We start from the raw sequence: 18,099 nt of genomic DNA on the forward strand, positions 1-18,099 counted from the left end.
ATCTTTTTCTAAATTCTTCCCCTTTCTATTCTACTATTCTAAATATCTATTCTACTATTTCTAAAAGGTCTATTTCCTTTTACTAATTTGGTAGTGTCTTTTTTGTATCAATCTGTGTTTTGTAGCTACTATTCAGGGCGCGACGTTGCCACCGACTTTCTATGAGTAACCGTTTCCTTGACCGGTGTAATCCTTACCCTTCATTTTTTATTTAATCCTCGGATCCACTCAGAAGTGCCACTTATATGTCCGTTATTCTCTTTAGTGATCTCTGTTATTTCCGCATCTTTTTTTGGATAATAGATGGAGTCTCGTATTTACTTTGTTTGTGTTTAAAATCACTTCGGTTAGTGTATTAATTAACACATTCACTTCCACTTGTTTAATGGAGTATTCTATTTCTCTTTCTGATTGTGAGGATATCCTTTCCTCCTCGCTTTTCGTAAGATTTCTTATATTTTTCTGCCTCCACGTGGCCGATTTGATTAATTCTGTTTTTCCCCCTTAATTCTTTTGTTCTTTAATTCTTTTTGTTTTTACCGCCATTGGAGTGTTATAATCGCTATGTTCAAAATATTCTGAAGGTGTGTCATTATGCAATTCACTTCCTTCAGCTTATTGCTCTTGTTGACTGGAATTGTTGCCGGGCTTTTTTTTGGAGTAAAGGGATTGTTATTTCCCTTTGTTCCTTTTTTTAAAAAGGATAAAATCTTACTCTCCATTGTTGTAATGTCCGAAATGATTTTCGGTCTATTATTCTTTTTGTTCTCCCGTGGAGACGTGCCCGGGTTCGTTCCGGCTACTGCTTATTTGTCTAACTTAATGGTATTTGATTTTATCATTCAGTATCTCTGAACTCAACTGACTTCCAACTCCTTCTATTTCTCTCTGTAACAAGAGTGTTCCTGTGCATTAAATATCCAGGAGCATTTGAACTCAATAGTTGTGATTCATTCGTGCACCTGGGGAAGCTTTCACTGACATGTCCTGATTTAGATGAACCGTTGGTGCCCATATTCTTTAGCCTAGGTCGGTCACCCGAATTCATATGACTTGATCCTAGTGATCCTAGTGATCCTAGTCACATTTATATAGCCTGGTTCTGATGTGCTACTCAAGTGTTCTGATTCTCCAAATATTATTCGCGAATTTGAGATATCAGTGGCACAGACCCATTTTCTGAACACATTGTCTCATCTGACTTAATCTAATCAATTTTGATTTACTTGGGCCCATTCGATAATTGTTCTCCTCCATATATTTGACCGGGCCTGCTAGCACTCATTTGTACTAATTTATTAGCATTTATTAATCAGATTGTATCATGTATAAAGATTTTATCCCGATACCATAGCTCCTCCGTAGGTACTGTATGTACCTAGTTGAGAATTAGTATTTTGAATCCTGTTTTATTTGTCATTAGATTAATATTGTCGTTATGAAGTATGATTTTTCATGCAGAAAAAATATGTGAGATATGATAATACATTAGCGTACAAAGTTAAAGGCTGACTACATTTTAGATGAAAAATTGTCGATATTAAAACTGTCATAATTTTGTGAAAAAAAGATTGGATAATAATGTTAATCAATAAGTTTTTAGAGTTGGTATTTATTGATTCACTCAGATTTGCTTTGTATATTCTATATTTCACCACTAAGTACAAACATGCGAGCACACCGGATATACTGAGATAATTAACACGTGGCCGGCATCTAAGACAAAAAAAGCGTTGTTGGAAGTTGTACTAACTTAATTTGTAGGAACTAGTGATCATACCAACCCACTATTTCCTCAACACTCCCCTTTGATCATATTTTGTACAAGCCCCATAAAGCTATGGGTGAAACGCGTGAGACTTAACTCTATTTAAATCTCTGATGAGAATATCTGTGATATTCTCAGAACTCGGCACGTAGACATAATCTAGTATTCCTTTTGACATGCAATTCCTGACATAAAAATAACACACTTGAACGTGTTTAGAGTTTTCAGCGACTATGTCGTCCTTGGACCATGAAATGGCTCCAATATTATCACAGAAGATTTTGCATGGGGAAGGACAATATGATAGTTGACCCCTTAACAGTAAGGATATCCACACAGTTTTTCTTGCTGCCTCTTACATCGCTACAAACTCTTCCTTACACGTCGACTGAGATATTATTGGTTGTTTCTTCGACAACCAAGATATCGCATCACCAGCAAGTATGAAGACATATCCACTCCTAGATTTTCTATCTACAACACAGCCCGCAAAGTCAGAATCGCAAAATACCTTCAAAGATTCCCCTGTTTTTTTGGTATATTAGCCTTAACTCTTTGCATCCTCAGGGATTTGTACATTTTTGCCTTAATTTTCCTATTGCACATGCGACATCAGGACGGCTTACAGTAGCGGTATACATTATGTGCCCAACAACCTGTTCGTACAACTTATTATCAAAAGGTTCGTCGCATTCAATGTCAAACCCAGCTTCGCACTCCTTAGCTCATGATGTTGATATTCCAGCTTCATAGGTAATATGGAGCACAGATTGGTCAAACACAACAACAAGTTTTGAATACTTTTATCATAGTCTTTGTTCCAACAAGAATGTCATCCACATACACGGCTACAATCAGATTATTGGATGCATTCACATACACACATACCCTTCAAAATGCTATTAATGTGTTTGAACCACATTCTCCCAGCTTGCTTCAGTCCATACAAGCTCTTCTTAAGACTGCACACATATCGAGTCTTGTCTTTTCCTGGAACTTTAAAGAATTCAGGTTGCTCTATGTATATGTCCTCATCCAAAGGACTGTTCAGGTATGCACACTCTACATCAATATGTTCATAGTCCACTCATTGTCGGCACATAGAGCAAGCAAAATTCTCAGAGTCCTGCGTTTCACAATTGGACTGAAGGTCTCTGAATAGTCTTTGCCAGACTACAAGCCTAGCCTTATATCTATCAGGATCCCTTTTTATGACAAAGACCCACTTACAGTCAATAACATTTTTATTTAATGGCCTTTGCACTATGTCCCACACATCTTTATTCGCCAGATTGTCTAATTCCTTTGCTATTGAATCGATCCATTTTTTAGCATCTGGCCCCTTCAGGGCTTCGTACACATTCACAGACACATACAAACCTTGAGTCTTGCAAACGGTTGCACGGTTGGCACAACTTTGGCACACGGTTGTCTTTGGTTTATGCAGTTTTGCTGACCTCCTAGGAACAATCGGTACACTTACAACCTCCTCCTGATTGTTTTCGTTAACTAAACTGTTCACAAAGAAATCACTTTCCCCTTCATCATTTTCACCCTCACTTTGGACCTTAATGACAATTTGCTTACTCCCCCCTTCAAGTTCAAAATCTTCAACGTTCCATATCCATTCAGAAGATTTCCTCTTGATATTACTCGTGTCCATATTAGCATTTTAATAGGGAAACACATCTTCTTCGAACCTGACATGGCAAGAGATTATTACCTTCTTGGTCTTCGGAAGGTAGATCCTATAACCCTTGATTTGTCGGTCGTAACCTAAAACATCCCTTCGTCTGCCCTGCTATCAAATTTCCTTCCGTTCGGGCTTATCAGGCACCAGACTCTGCATTCAAATACCTTTAGTCTGTTGATCTCTCTTGGATGTCGCATCTCTTACCTTTCCATAACTCCAATGGAATTTTGTCTCCGACAGCAGCAGATGGGCATAGGTTTCTAATGTGACACGCAGTGTTCACAGCTTCTCCCCACAGATAGTCAGGGAGCATTGACTGGATGAATAAACACCTAAACATTTCTAGGGTCCTGTTGACTCTTTCTGAAACGCCATTTAGCTCAGGGTTCCTAGGGACGATCTTCCTGTGAAGAATACCTTTTTCCTTCAGGTACTTCTCGAAGTCGGTCCCTGTGTGCTCACCGCCATTGTCAGTTTGGAGGGCACTTATCTTGGACTGATGCAGTTCCTCCACTTCCATCTGGTATTCCTTGAAGCACTTGAATACTTCGCTCTTCTTACTGATGATTTTAACATACATGAAACGAGAGAAATCATCAATAAAAGTTACGAAGTAGTTACCTCCACCCAGCGACTTGCACTGAGCTCTGCCACTGACATCACTGTGGACGATTTCCAAAGGACGTTGACACATGTGATGTGCTGTTCTCGGGAATGGCACCTTTGTCATTTTTCCTTTCACGCAGACTCCACACAGTTCGCCATGTTTCTTGGAATCTTCCTTCACGCTTCTTACAGGAAATTTCCTCATCGCATTTCCATGCAAATGACGTAACCTCTCATGCCATGATATAGTACTCCTATATGCTTTTGCCTCAATGACTTTGATGTCTTCGTCACTGTGGCCTGGCTCTTCCTGATCGTTTCCCACAGAGACATTTGCGACGTGCCTCTCATCGGAGATTGTCTCCAAGTAGTATACATCGTCTCCTACCTTGGAGTGGAACATAACGTCGCCATCATCATGCGTTCCAATAGTCTCATCCCTTGTGCATACGGTGGTAACACCCTTCTTTGCCAACTGCCTGATTGAGATTAGATTTACATCTAATTCGGGCACTCACAAAGCGTTCGATAGGATCCAACCACCTCACGACTCAGTCATTTTCACTGTGATCGTTCCCTTCTCTTTAATTTCCAGACGTCCCTTGCCAATCCTGATATGTCCGGTCGCAGACGTGAACTCCACAAAGCGATGCTTGTCTGGAGTCATATGGTTTGAGGCGCCTAAGTCAAGGTAACTAATGCTCCCCCTTTCCAAACGACTGATGGATAATAGGACCAATGTCGATATTAGTCCCTTGGACCTTGGTTTGTCTTCCGATTTCTTCTTCTTCTTGTTATTTTCCTGTTTCTTCTTCTCCTTGGGGATCTTCTTCTTCTTATCTCCTTTCTCCCCTTGACACTGATACGAAATGTGGCCCCATTTTCCACATTTGTAGCACTTCTGGTCATGTGGGTCTCTGTTCTTCGGCTTCGCGGCATCTTTGTTCTCTTGTGGCTTGGGCTTCCATTGTCTCCTGGTCGCCATTGCGCTGCCTTGTTCGGACGACTCCGCGGCCGCGTCGATCCTTCTCTCTTCAATTAGAAGGTCGGACTTCACCGCCTTCGAGGTCAGATCCTTATCAATCTTCGTTACCCTGAGGTACGTCGAGTAATTCCGATCCATCGTGAGGCCGGCCAAAAGAAAACATGCCACAATATGGTCTCCGATTTTCATACCGGCTCTGGACAACTTGTCACACAGGGCTTGGATCCTCCCACTAGGGGTCTTCTCGATAGTGCCCCGTTCCCGCATGCACAACACAATGTCCATCGATGTTGTTCTCCCATTTATATCTTCCAGTGTCTTCTAGCACTCCTTCGCCGTTTTTAGAGTGCTGATGTCCGTGAGATATTCGGGGCGAACATGCCGGAAAATGTAAGCACGTGCCTTGTTGTCCACTTTTACATTTTCGGGTCTTAGCCTTTCTCCTGGCGTTAATGCAGGATCCACCGCATCCCAGCAACCCAGGAAAACTACTACACACGCACTAATTACACACGCATTAATTACACACGCACTACACATACTAAACAGATAGACGCTACACATACGTCACGCGTGTCAAGTTTGGCCGTTCAACCTCCTCGTGATATACTTTGAATTATTCCAATGCCGACGGTACACTTTTCATTTGACCCCTTGTCTTACCCGTTAACTCCCGATTGCTCGGGCCACAATAAACAAGAAGGTCGGTCACGCGTCGAGCCATTTAGCTATTTAGCAGTGTGCTCGAACTTGCGCAAAATGTATACGTTTTATGGCATGTATGTTATTTCGGCTCAACAATAGGAATTGTGAAATAATAAACATGTTTGGGCACAAGTAATACTTTTAAGATGTCTGGGAAGTAATTATGATCGATTCATCACTGAACAAAAATGATTTATTATTTAAAAATGGATAATGTATCAATAGCAATTTGTAAATTAATACTTAATTTAAATTAATAATGTTTTGAGAAAACTCGTAGAAAATTAGTAATCTTCAACTGTGTGATATTTCTCGAAACAATGAAACACAATAGGAAACACAATATCGCTATCATCACTACCATCATCAATATTAGATTTTCTTTTTTACTGGCATGATAGGTATAAGAGTTGTTTAATTCTTTTAGAAAATTATAACCTAAACATGTGAGCGTAACGAACAATTACATGTAACTAAAGTAAGAAAATATTGAAAACAATTGAACCACAAGTCTCACTCGTTGTTGTAGAAAAAAAATTGTAACTCTGCAGAGCCGTCTGAATTTGTAAAATTTTCGAAACGAGAAAATATCTTCGCTTTACCACCTGTTAAAAGAATAAACACAGAATTGTGAAAGAGAATTAAAATGAGCTTATGTAGTTGTAAAATTTTATTTTTTCAACGAAATTATAACAGTTTAAGTATCATTAATTTTTCATCAAAGAAATTATCCTTTAATTTTATATACCAATGAGCCAGCGAGTAACAGCACAGAAATGTATAATGTATGAATAATATGAATCTCATAGAGGTTAAATTAATCATATTTACTTACTGCAATTTTATAAAAAATAAAATAGCTTCTAATAAAAGATAAACTTATTCCTATATGTATATACTCCAGGTCATGACGAAATAATTAGAAATATCAACATACATTAAAAAATATAAAGTTTTTTAACATCACCATTTTTGTTTACTTTTCAATTTATAAAGTTGATCAACATAGTTTGTGAGTAACTTACTTAGATAATTTAATATCAAGTAGATAATACATTGCAACAAACTGTAAAATCAAATTTTTCTAAACAATGCTTTATTTATCTGACCCCCTCAAACGACAAATAGTTTATATAACTGGAGCTCATATAATAGGAATTTATTGATTCTCCCCACTACCTATGATTTCTTATTTAAATAATAGAAGTTCACGGCCAGTTAAGTGGATTCAATTTCTCCATAGGACTTCAGTTAATTGGATCTAACTAGAATTTCGTGCCAATAAACAGAGTTCAGATAAATGGAATTTTACTGGCATCTTAATAACTCCACGCCTTAAAATTTGACCTATTTGTAATATAGTTCTGAAATTGAAATTTCCCTTCAATATTACATCATATTCCAACACAATTTCTTCTCCGTAAAATAGTGCAAATAGTTTCAATTAAATATGTTACATTTTCTTACATTATTTAATAATCAGGATCAGATTAGTTATCAGATGGATCGATTAATAAGAAATTTTTTATTAAATTTTTTTAAACTAAAATTTTATACGCGAGGTTTATAAGAAATACGTAAAATTTTACAAAATATATGTAATAAATATACATATCCTCTTGTAATGCTTATTTTAAAAAAGATAGGCAAAAATATGGTTACAACTTTTTAAAGACAAAACAAATTCTTATCCGATTGACGCTAATGTCAATTGTCGACAGAAATGGGTATTTGCATAGACTTTTATTCCCTTCGAATTTTTGAAGAATGAAACGTTATTTTACTATCTAAAATTATGGTGATAGTGCTACGCACATCTGTAATTTATATAATACGAAACGTAAAATTTATTATTTTATAACTATTATAACCTTGTGACCTCTTGTGAACCTTTGACAATAAATATAATTTTTAATAAAAAATACTGAACGTCGTTCATTGTCTATCTTCTCTTTTTGAATTGTATTTTTACTTCACTGTGACAATTACTAGAAGATTAGAAGCTACAAATAAAACCGGTTTTTTATTATTTCATTTTAAATTGACATTTACATTTACATAACCATTGTTTTCATAACGAGCAATTTTACTTTTAGACAGATTTATAATGTAATATAATACAAATGTTGAACAAATATATATTAGAACTCACTGATAAAATAATAAATTCATTTAAATATCAATAAGTCGATCCTATATTAGAATTTATCGAATTTTTCAAAGCTCTAAATAAGTAAAAAAGCTAGGCTTATCATCGTTAAACATAAATTTTTCTTATGGAATGTAAAAAAACATCACTATAATTATACAATTATCAATCTTGTGTATAATTTCTCTATCAGTGTGACTGCAGCCCGAGGATGACACTAGAAAGTTATTTTTTTATTGTATTTTCGTTAACAAAAAATGCAATAGGGAGAAAGTAATCTACAAATAATTTCAGATATTTACATATAGCTGTTCCTTTTCGAAGTAAAACTATTAAATTAAAAAATATCCTTGTAAAGACTTGGTAGAGTTACTAGTTGATTATAACATTTTTCGGAGTATAAGGAGTTAACGCTAAACCTATCGGCCGGTATACATCAATGTATACACTATGACAACTAACGGATAATGGTCAGTAAATTTTCGATTGATTTGCTATAAAAGATTGTTTCACTTGTGCAGATAACAAGTATATTTGTGTGTTGTATATGTCGTTTAGGCGCAGCACAAACTGCATACGAGAACGTGGTGTGAAATATTAGGTTACAAATATTTCGTCAAATCCATTAATATCGTTATCGATGCACAAAAAGCCGATCTAATTCAAATTTAACTTTATGTATTAGGTAACATTATGGAAATGTCGTTTCGTTAAAATTTGAATTTAATATGCTATTTTCTATCATTAATTAGCCATATTAAAGAAGCATTTGTTAAGAACATCTATAGTAGTACATAAATATATATTTTATTGCTACTCATTGTGAATAATGAAAATATTCATATGATTTTCTTACAGGATTTTAAATTAAAAGAAAGGAACTATTGTGAAAGTTACTATTGTATTTAAGCAATGTTTTAATGCACACATTATTTTAAAAGAAACTATAAAAGCCTCATTCTTACGAATCCATAATGAAACTAGTTACTGAAAATGTACATTGAATCAGGTGGAAATTATTTTGATAAATATAAATGATATTTTAATAACATGCGGTTAAAGGTTTTTTTTTTAAAAACGACTGTTTAAATATATTAGATCGATTGAAAAGTATGAGTATTGTTTTTCAGTGAACCTTTCGGTGTGTGACGTTCTTATGGATTTTAACGAAACCTTCTTTAATTGTTTTGAAAAATAATGAAAATAGCGGTCAAATCTCAATGACTTCCAAAAAATACATTAAATATCATTGCTTTTCGGTGGTCGGAAAAATGATCTACCAATACTACAGCAATAGCATTCATAGCATCAATAAAGATTAACGCTTTAAAGCGTTTTTTTGCTTTTAATGCATAAGACAACGTAAGCCATACAGTAAACTAAGGGTATCAAATTTTAAGTACGCATAAACTTGAACAAATTGATTCTTGTACTCAAAACTGATATATTTCGACTTTATTCGTCGAGTAATATAAGAAAATAAAAAGTAATATCAAGAAAAGTTTAAAAAAAAGTAATGTCCCGGAACGAAGTTTAACCTTGAACGCTATTTTATTTTGTTCGACGTTATTGGTGTCCGACCGCACGTTTTTATTACTTTTTCCGTTTTATAATATATATATACGTCACAAAATACATCACACATCACATCGACAGGTTGACCCATTTTCTTTTTTTTTTTACAAAAATGAATAGTGATCACAATATACTTGAATTTAATATTGGTATTTTGAATAACATAAAATTTTAGCATGATATAGGTTTGAAAACAGTTTTCTGTTATTCAGTAATAATCAACAATTTCTTACAAACTGATTACAGCTACATGAAATCAGATAGTGATAATCACATATACCATATATGAAATGGAATAGAACTCATGGAATCAATATAACAATGGAATCATATTAAATAATGCGCCGACAAATTTATAGTGGGGGTTCACATCGTAGCATAAAAGCAGAGCTTTCGCGAACGAATGTTTAGTTTAAACAACCTGTTAGTACAGTGACAGCGAGTCAGTGATCCCTATTTAGTCAATATGATCGATCAACAAGAATTGAATTATTATTACGATTTCGTTTTGAAGCTTACCATCGAATCTGGGAAGGTATTTTTAATTTATAAATTAAATCAGTTAGATTAACAAATTAAAAGATTTATTTGGGAGGGAACTGTGGAAATGGAAATGTTTACTTCACTTTATGGAATACAACCTACATTTCATTGAATAATTCAATGATACAGATAACAATACGTAAATGCTTTATGAACAATAAGAATATTTATAATTATAGAAGTGCTTATATTATTAGAATGATCCGAAAATTTTGTTTGCTTTTTATGAAAGAATATGAATTGATTTTTTGTAACTAGAATTTCTTAGACTAATAATCAATCTTCAATAAAATATTGATTGTTATCTATAATTCTTTTCCAAATATCCAGCAATTTATTTGTTCATCCCTGTAAGATCTTCCATTTTTTGTTATTAACCTCCAATAGCTTCGACTGATGCCATTGAATGTAGGTGGTTCACAGAAACTTGGGTTGAATTACTTAGCTTCAGAATACTTTATTTTAATCTAGGTTTTGTACTTTACACAATAGAAATCATCAATTGAATATTTTGCATAAAAAATAAAATTGACACTGAAAATTAATACTCCAAAATTAAGTAGTACGGCTCATCTATTATCTAACGACGTAAGTTGCGAATTAAAATATTTTTTCAGTAGTATAACTTCAGTATAACTTTCACAATTTAATTTTTCTGATTAATGTTGAATTCTGCCTGTCACAAAATTTTGTGGAGGTCTAATAATGTATAATTTATCGTTTATTACTGATTTTTGATATAAATTTTTGAAACCATCTTATACCATTTACATCTTCCATAGCCTGCGTTTAACTATAAAATAAATAAATATTTGATGAAATGTATTTCCAACACGTAACCTCTAGAGCTGTTTTCACTCCTTCAACATGAGTAGAAGCACGAAGAAAATACGTGTCAAATATTTTTCCGAGAACTACATCATACAAATATTTAATTAAAATCAGCGATTTACATTTGCGAATGTTTCCTTTTAAGTATCATCTGTAAAGATCCTCCCAAAATTTTAAAGTTTTAAGTATTTTTACAGTTTTCAAGTAAAATGTCATAATTTAACTTTTTTTAAAGGAGAAGTAGGCTTTACTTTGGAAAAACTAAAATGAATTTATCAAAAACGAAAGGAACTTGGCGATACAAAAAATAATGTGCATACTATTTAACAGTAATTGCTCCATTTACTTACAATGACATTTATACATATATTTTATAATCGTACAAAAAATTTCATGGATTGTTACGTGTATGTTGAACATATAACAAAAGATGTACTTTAAATTATACAATTACACGAATTGAAGTTAAAAAGTATATAACATTGCTATTTGCAATACAACTGTAAAGTTATTAACATATATATATATATATATATATATATATACACATATACTTCTGAAATTTCTCGAAAATATATAATTATATAAATCATATATAATTATATTATCAAAATTATATTATATTATAAAATATATTATAAAAATATATAATATGTAATAAAGCCAGTTACCGACAAAATTGCACATTTGATACAATCATTTAGAATCATTCCACTTCGTTATTGAGCAAAAACTAATTGTAAATGGTTTTAAGACACATTTATTAGACTTTCAGAGAAAACGAAATAAGAACAGAAAGAAAGAGACACAGGTGCGGAATAGAGAAAGAAGTATAAATATAGAATCTTTTATATTTTCTTCTATATCTACTGACGGAATGATGATAGTTCTAAAATATAAAAATGAAATAGAAATTAGAAAAAATTCTTTAAGACAGAGATAAAAGATCGTAAAAATCCATTTGAATTCTATAATATTTTTTATATTTCGGGTAATCTTACAAAAGTGGGAATTATTTGGCAGTAATTTTATTCGCGTACTTATTCATTTAATTTAAGAATTGTAACAATTTTCAGGTATACCAGAGGTTATACTGGTATTGTTACAAAACTGACCAGACAAGTAAATAATTGCATGTAATTTTATTGGTATTTTTAAAAAAATTATCTGCAGAGAATTGAAAAGGTATCCAGGGCCTGAGATCTCTATAAAAATCTTATGCAATTAACTGTATTTAAAACTTTTTGGGAAAAGATGTTTTCTCACACTTTTCATCACGAGGAGTTAATTAAACAATAATTAGTTTTCTGAAGGATTGTTTCCAAAATTTGAACATTCAGTATCATACATAAATAGTAATTTGTAATCAGCTAAATTATAAACAAACTAACTACCAGTCTGGATAATTGTCAGTTACATCTGAACTAGCTATCAATTTTGACAATTATCAGTTAAACTTAAAAATAAAAATAATTTCATTTTTAAAACTAATGTATATTTATTCCTTATATAAACAAGATACTGATTAATCTTGCGTTCTTTATTGTAACCTCAAATAAATAAATTGTATGATTTATTTTCTAACAGTCAGAACTCAGTTATAACTTTACTTAAATAATGCAAGGCGTTCTTCAAATATCTATAAATGCAAATGACACATACTTTTATTAGACGAATATTTCTTGGAAGCAATAAGTTCCCCTATCATGTTATTTAACAGCGAATTGTGATCAGGCGACTGAGGATTTTGAGTTTAAATGTAACATATTCTGAAGCGAATTACTATTCAACTCTAATATTAAAAGGAAAGTTGAAAGTCAATGTTGTGTTTACGTTACATTAAATAACATTTAGCAAAAATAATAAACTTGGAATACAAAACGAATCAGGGAACTGAAGAGCTGACTGGCCACAATAGATAATTGTCAACAAATTGCCAAATATTTTAAATAATCAGAAATGGCCACTTATTACAAAACGTATGACTCCATTACTTTTGACTTATTTCACATGATTTATATCTTAATACCATAGTTGTCATTCTTTAAATAATTTTACAAACGTAGGCGACTGAGGTGGAAAAGGGGTGACAAAGATTGCAGATGTTTCTGTCAATAAAAAGTTAAAGTAAAAATAAATACGAATACTGATGACTATAATAAAATATACATGGTCAATAATAATATGGTAAAAAAATAATATGATAAAATTACAGTCGGGCAAAAAGATGTATCAAACACAAAGGTTATCAGCTTTCAATCGACTACAAATTGTAATATTATGAATTTTGAAAAAAACTTTGCTTTGATGAAAAGTGAAAATCACCTCTATTTTTTAAAATGGAACGGTACATTTTTCATACTCCATTCATATTCCATTTTTGGTATTCTGCAAAAAGATATTAATACTTGCGTTGAAAAATGATTCGTTTAAACGATGTGTTAGCATTAATGTTGTACAACTTATTGCATGAAATACAAGGAAACCATAAAAACAAAAAAGATGTACACTACGTTTCTTTGTTATTGTTTCTTGCTCCAACTCTTTCCACGAGATGTAGAGTAAACTTTATAATTGTGACATGGCAACGGACCGAGACTTTGATGTATAAATAAATTAAATCAATAGTTTTTCATAATTTGTCTATGAAGTTACAGTTATTATCTTTCTGTTTCTGTATATATATTCTTTTTCCTTTTTTTTAATACATTACACATTTTTATTGTATATTTACATATATATTATAATATTATATATTTGTTATATATATATATTTATAAATATTTATGAAATAATATATATACAGGGTGCGGCTGAATAACGTGTACAAACGGGGACGAGGTGATTCCTTATGAAAAAAATTGGAACAAAATATAGAGTAAAATTTTTTCATTTAAGGCTTACGAGAATATCGAGTTTGAAAATTTATCACGTATACTTGAACATGACTAATTCCGCACTAGACAGAACTATTATTCATTCGTGCCCTGTATGTGTGCATATATATATATATAAATAAAAGAAATTCTTTTTCCATACGTCAAATTATTATTATTTTCTACAAGCCTTTATCACTATATTTAGTTCGAATCAGTGGAATGCGTTATACGATTATCATACCTATATTATCACGTGTGTACATGATAATCTTATATGTATGTAAAATACGAGTGCTTCCTACGTAACTGTTCAGAATGTTTTGAAACATTTCAACAGATAAGAAAGAATGGTCTTTTGACGTTTAATTAATAAAAATTCTAAAGTGAAAACAATTGACAAAGAAAGAAGCAACTTCTTTCTGTATTGCTTAGGTAATTCGGGATGCGATTGAAGGATGCAAAAATATCGAAACTAAAGCTGGAGATTGGGATCTAGTAACTCAATTTGACAAGAAAGTTGAAGAAATTTTAATATATAGCTTGGCCAAAGAGTTTCCAACACACAAGTATGTTTCTCATAAATATTCATTTTTTACTATCTGCCAGGGTCCGGCCGAATAACAAGTAAAAGCTGGTACGACGTGATTCTTTATGGAAAAATAAGAAAATAATATAGAATAAAATTTTTTCATTGTCGGCTTAGTTTTTGAAAAAACTGAGTTTGAAATTTCAATTTATACTTGAACATGGCTAATATGACATGGCTAGATATGAGTGAATAATCAATACGATGTTATTGTAGAAGCGGAAGTAAATGAAAAATATAAAATAAAATTTTTCCGTTTAAGGCTTTATTTTCAAGAAAATAGATATCGATCATGTTTAGTTAAGAATCGATCTCGCACTTATATGCCTGTGATAAATTTTCAAATTTATTTTTTCGGAAACAAACCGTCTTGAGAAAAAATTATATTCTGCATTTTCGACTTATTTTCACACGTAGAATGACTTCCTATCGATTATTTAGTCCTGTTTAGTCTGAAATTAGCCATGTTCAAATATACTTGATAAATTTTTAAACACGATTTTCTTGTAAATTAAGCCGAGAATGAAAAAGCTTTATTCTGTATTTTTCTTATTTCTCTACAAGGAATTATGTCCTGCACACTTTTACATGTTATTTGGCCGAACCCTGTATATATTATATATACAGTTTTGTACTGTGAAACATGTAACAATGAATTGATGTCATATTTATATCATTTATAGATTTATTGCTGAAGAAACAGTTTCGTCCACAAATCATTTACCAGAATTAACAGACGATCCTACGTGGATCATTGACCCGATTGATGGAACCACAAATTTTGTACACTCCTTTCCTTTCACTTGTATATCAATTGGACTGGCAGTAAAAAAAGAACTAGAAATTGGTATTGTTTATAATCCTGTATTAGAACAATTATTCACAGCTAAGAGAGGACGAGGAGCCTACTTAAATGGGAAGCTTATTAAAAGCTCTAGTATAGAAAGTGAGTTCACAAATATATGTTTTATATATTTTTCTAATACAATCTAATACAATGTAATATTTTATATACAATTAACTATCGAAATTGACAAACCAAAATAAAATATTGTTTTCTTTCCGATTTCTAGTATGTTTTGACGTAATATAATGTATTGTAAAATATGTAGAACAAGTTTAATATATAATATAATATTTTAATATAATATATAATATAATATTATAATATAATATTTTATATCATTTATATTGAGAAAAATGACTACAAATCTCAACGATATTTCAAATTCATTCGCTATGGATTATTTCGTACAATATAGTAATATTAATATTTTTGTTACTATTATTTATTAATTACATTTTTATATTTGGCTTAGAATATACTTTATATCGAATTTTCTATTCTAATCTGTTAGGTTTAATTCCATTAATTTATTATCTTCGATAAATTAAAATACAGCAAACGTTGAGATGAAAAATAAACGAAAAATGGTAAAACTATGATAACGCTTTGACATCGAGCTCATTGCAATTTTCAACTGGCGAAGAGAATATCTCTACTTCCTACAGCATAATTTAGTAACTGAGTAGTCACTAAAATGTACACATATAACGTGTTTTCAGAACTGGAGCATTCGTTACTTTGTTTAGAGGCTTCTTATGCAACAATCGAGAATATCAGGGACATTACTCTTGGCAGAGTGGAAGCTTTCGTTTCGGTAGCACATGGGATACGAACAATAGGATCAGCGGCATTGAGTCTGTGTTATGTAGCAATGGGTGCAGCAGAAGGGTACCACACCGACAATTTGATGCCATGGGATGTAGCTGCTGGTGTACTTATCATTCGAGAATCGGGAGGTGTAGTAATAGATACAAATGGTAGATAACTCCTAACGCAATTTGCGGTAATCTGAAATAATTCTACATACTAAATATTACTAAATTAAGACTTAGCACATCCTTTCATCTTTTCCCTTTCTCTCTTAAACAATTATATCACATTTAGATCATATTAATATTATATTTTCTGGTTAATACATTATATGAATACAACATAATAAGTATATTTCATTGTGTGTGATATATTTTTAAATTAACATTTAACACAGCTTTTTGTATGTGTGTCCCGTTTCTGTTTATAATTATTTAGATAATTAAAATTATATTTCCTACTATAGAAAATCAGGATAATAGCTATAGCTCTGCGAAAAATTGATAATTTAATAATATTGATAACAACACTAATAACGATTATTAATAATTTTTTAAATAAAAGAACTGATTTGTTCCAGGAGGAGAATTCAATATCATGGCACCAAAAGTATTAGCAGCCGGTAATCATAAGTTGGTTAATGAATTGGTAAAATTAATAAAAGAAGCCGATACAAAAACGTTGGAGAAGTTTAGAAACGAAATAAAAAATATAAATATAACTACTTGTTAAAAATTCTAATAAATTTCATTTTACTTCGTAATTCTCTCGATTAAAATGTCGACTAAGAATAATTGAGATTTAGAAGCGAACATGTATTAAGTTTTAGAATATATTAGTAATTTTACCAACCAAAATACTAAATATAAATTAATAATAGGATAATGTAATATGCCTAAGTAATTTCATTCAGATTAGTTGTATGCGTACGATCCTACGATATATCAATCGTAGGCCAAAATTATATTTTTAAATAATTTCGTAAATCTTTTTAATATGAGTTAAGTATAATAGATTTATAACAGGCCTATATTTTTAATGTAAAAAGGTGTCAAATTAGAATACAAAACAATTAACAGACTCTATGTTATTGACTCCATAGAACGCCGATTTCGGTTGCCCTTTTATTCTCACAGATTACTTTATTTTAACTCAAAATGCACAATGAAATATATAATTAATTCTATACTATTACATTGCATAAAATGTGATACGTATTACGCGTTGTATTTAGATGTTTTTACACAGTCGGAAAGTCCAGTTAATTATCGGTGACTGACACCATAAAATAAAATGCATTAAATTTTTTTAATAACTGATAATTTAGATTATGTGTTACGTCGCGTGAGTCGGTACCTGCGACGTCCCTCATGGTCAGGCCGCCGAGGCCTGCACATCGTCACCCTGACCCGCAATAAACCCAAGGAACCACCATAGCCCACATCTGTTAACAATAACATTGCATTCTTTGCACATATTCGGTTTATGAGTGGTCCCTTAAAAGGGTCCTTAGGTTTATTGCACGCTCGTACTCATTACGGAGAAAGCGGAGTTTTGCCCAGCGAGATAGCGGGTTTTTCCCAAGGACAGAAACACCCATGAGTCATATTTGCCGAGGACTGTCCCCTCGTATTTAATTCATTAACATTGGGATCGCGGATCGTTACCCTCACTTTTCTACCAAAAAGTGTGAACTACGAATCCGCGTTCTTAGTTCAACAAGAATACACCCACAACGAGCTTTCTTCCTAAATAGTACGAGACGGGTCAATCACTGTTCTACTAGCCCTCGGACAGTTAAGTCCACTGCTCTAAGATCCCTTGGACAGTCAAGTCCACTGTTCTACTAGCCCTCGGACAGTCAAGTCCACTGTTCTACTAGCCCTCGGACAGTCAAGTCCACTGCTCTAAGATCCCTTGGACAGTCAAGTCCACTGTTCTAATATCCCTCGGACAGTCAAGTCCACTGTTTTAATATCCCTCGGACAGTCAAGTCTACGGTTCTAACACTCATCATATCAGTCTAGTTCTCGCCTCTCTAACTACCACGTCTAGCAACCTTCGGGTTCATCACCACGCTTTCCAAACACGGTCTGTTCACATGTAATCCAGTGTAAATAAA

General features: G+C 32.5%; 1 protein-coding gene across 3 annotated transcripts; it reads left to right on the plus strand.

Annotated features, from left to right (window-relative positions):
* Positions 1-9,867: 9,867 nt before the first annotated feature.
* Positions 9,868-17,055, plus strand: LOC139993471 (uncharacterized). Of its 3 annotated transcripts, none has more exons than XM_072015219.1 (5): positions 9,868-10,016; positions 14,167-14,300; positions 15,004-15,266; positions 15,887-16,144; positions 16,558-17,055. In XM_072015219.1, exons 1-5 carry the CDS (start codon positions 9,948-9,950, stop codon positions 16,707-16,709), a joined length of 876 nt encoding a protein of 291 aa, XP_071871320.1. In that variant the 5' UTR covers positions 9,868-9,947; the 3' UTR covers positions 16,710-17,055. The 3 variants fall into 3 exon arrangements, with proteins under 3 accessions (XP_071871320.1, XP_071871321.1, XP_071871322.1); XM_072015220.1 differs by having other exon boundaries at positions 15,887-16,123; XM_072015221.1 differs by having other exon boundaries at positions 15,887-16,170; positions 16,558-16,667.
* Positions 17,056-18,099: the final 1,044 nt, after the last annotated feature.

This window comes from Bombus fervidus, chromosome 13 (genome assembly GCF_041682495.2).
Source record: "Bombus fervidus isolate BK054 chromosome 13, iyBomFerv1, whole genome shotgun sequence".
NCBI lineage: Eukaryota > Metazoa > Arthropoda > Insecta > Hymenoptera > Apidae > Bombus > Bombus fervidus.

Bases quoted from the DNA above. Each gene is read 5' to 3' on its own strand.
- LOC139993471 (XM_072015219.1), top strand. From the start codon at position 9,948: ATGATCGATCAACAAGAATTGAATTATTATTACGATTTCGTTTTGAAG. The intron at 10,017-14,166 runs GTATTTTTAATT...TGTATTGCTTAG, and splicing joins TTACCATCGAATCTGGGAAG to GTAATTCGGGATGCGATTGA. The intron at 16,145-16,557 runs GTAGATAACTCC...GATTTGTTCCAG, and splicing joins TGTAGTAATAGATACAAATG to GAGGAGAATTCAATATCATG.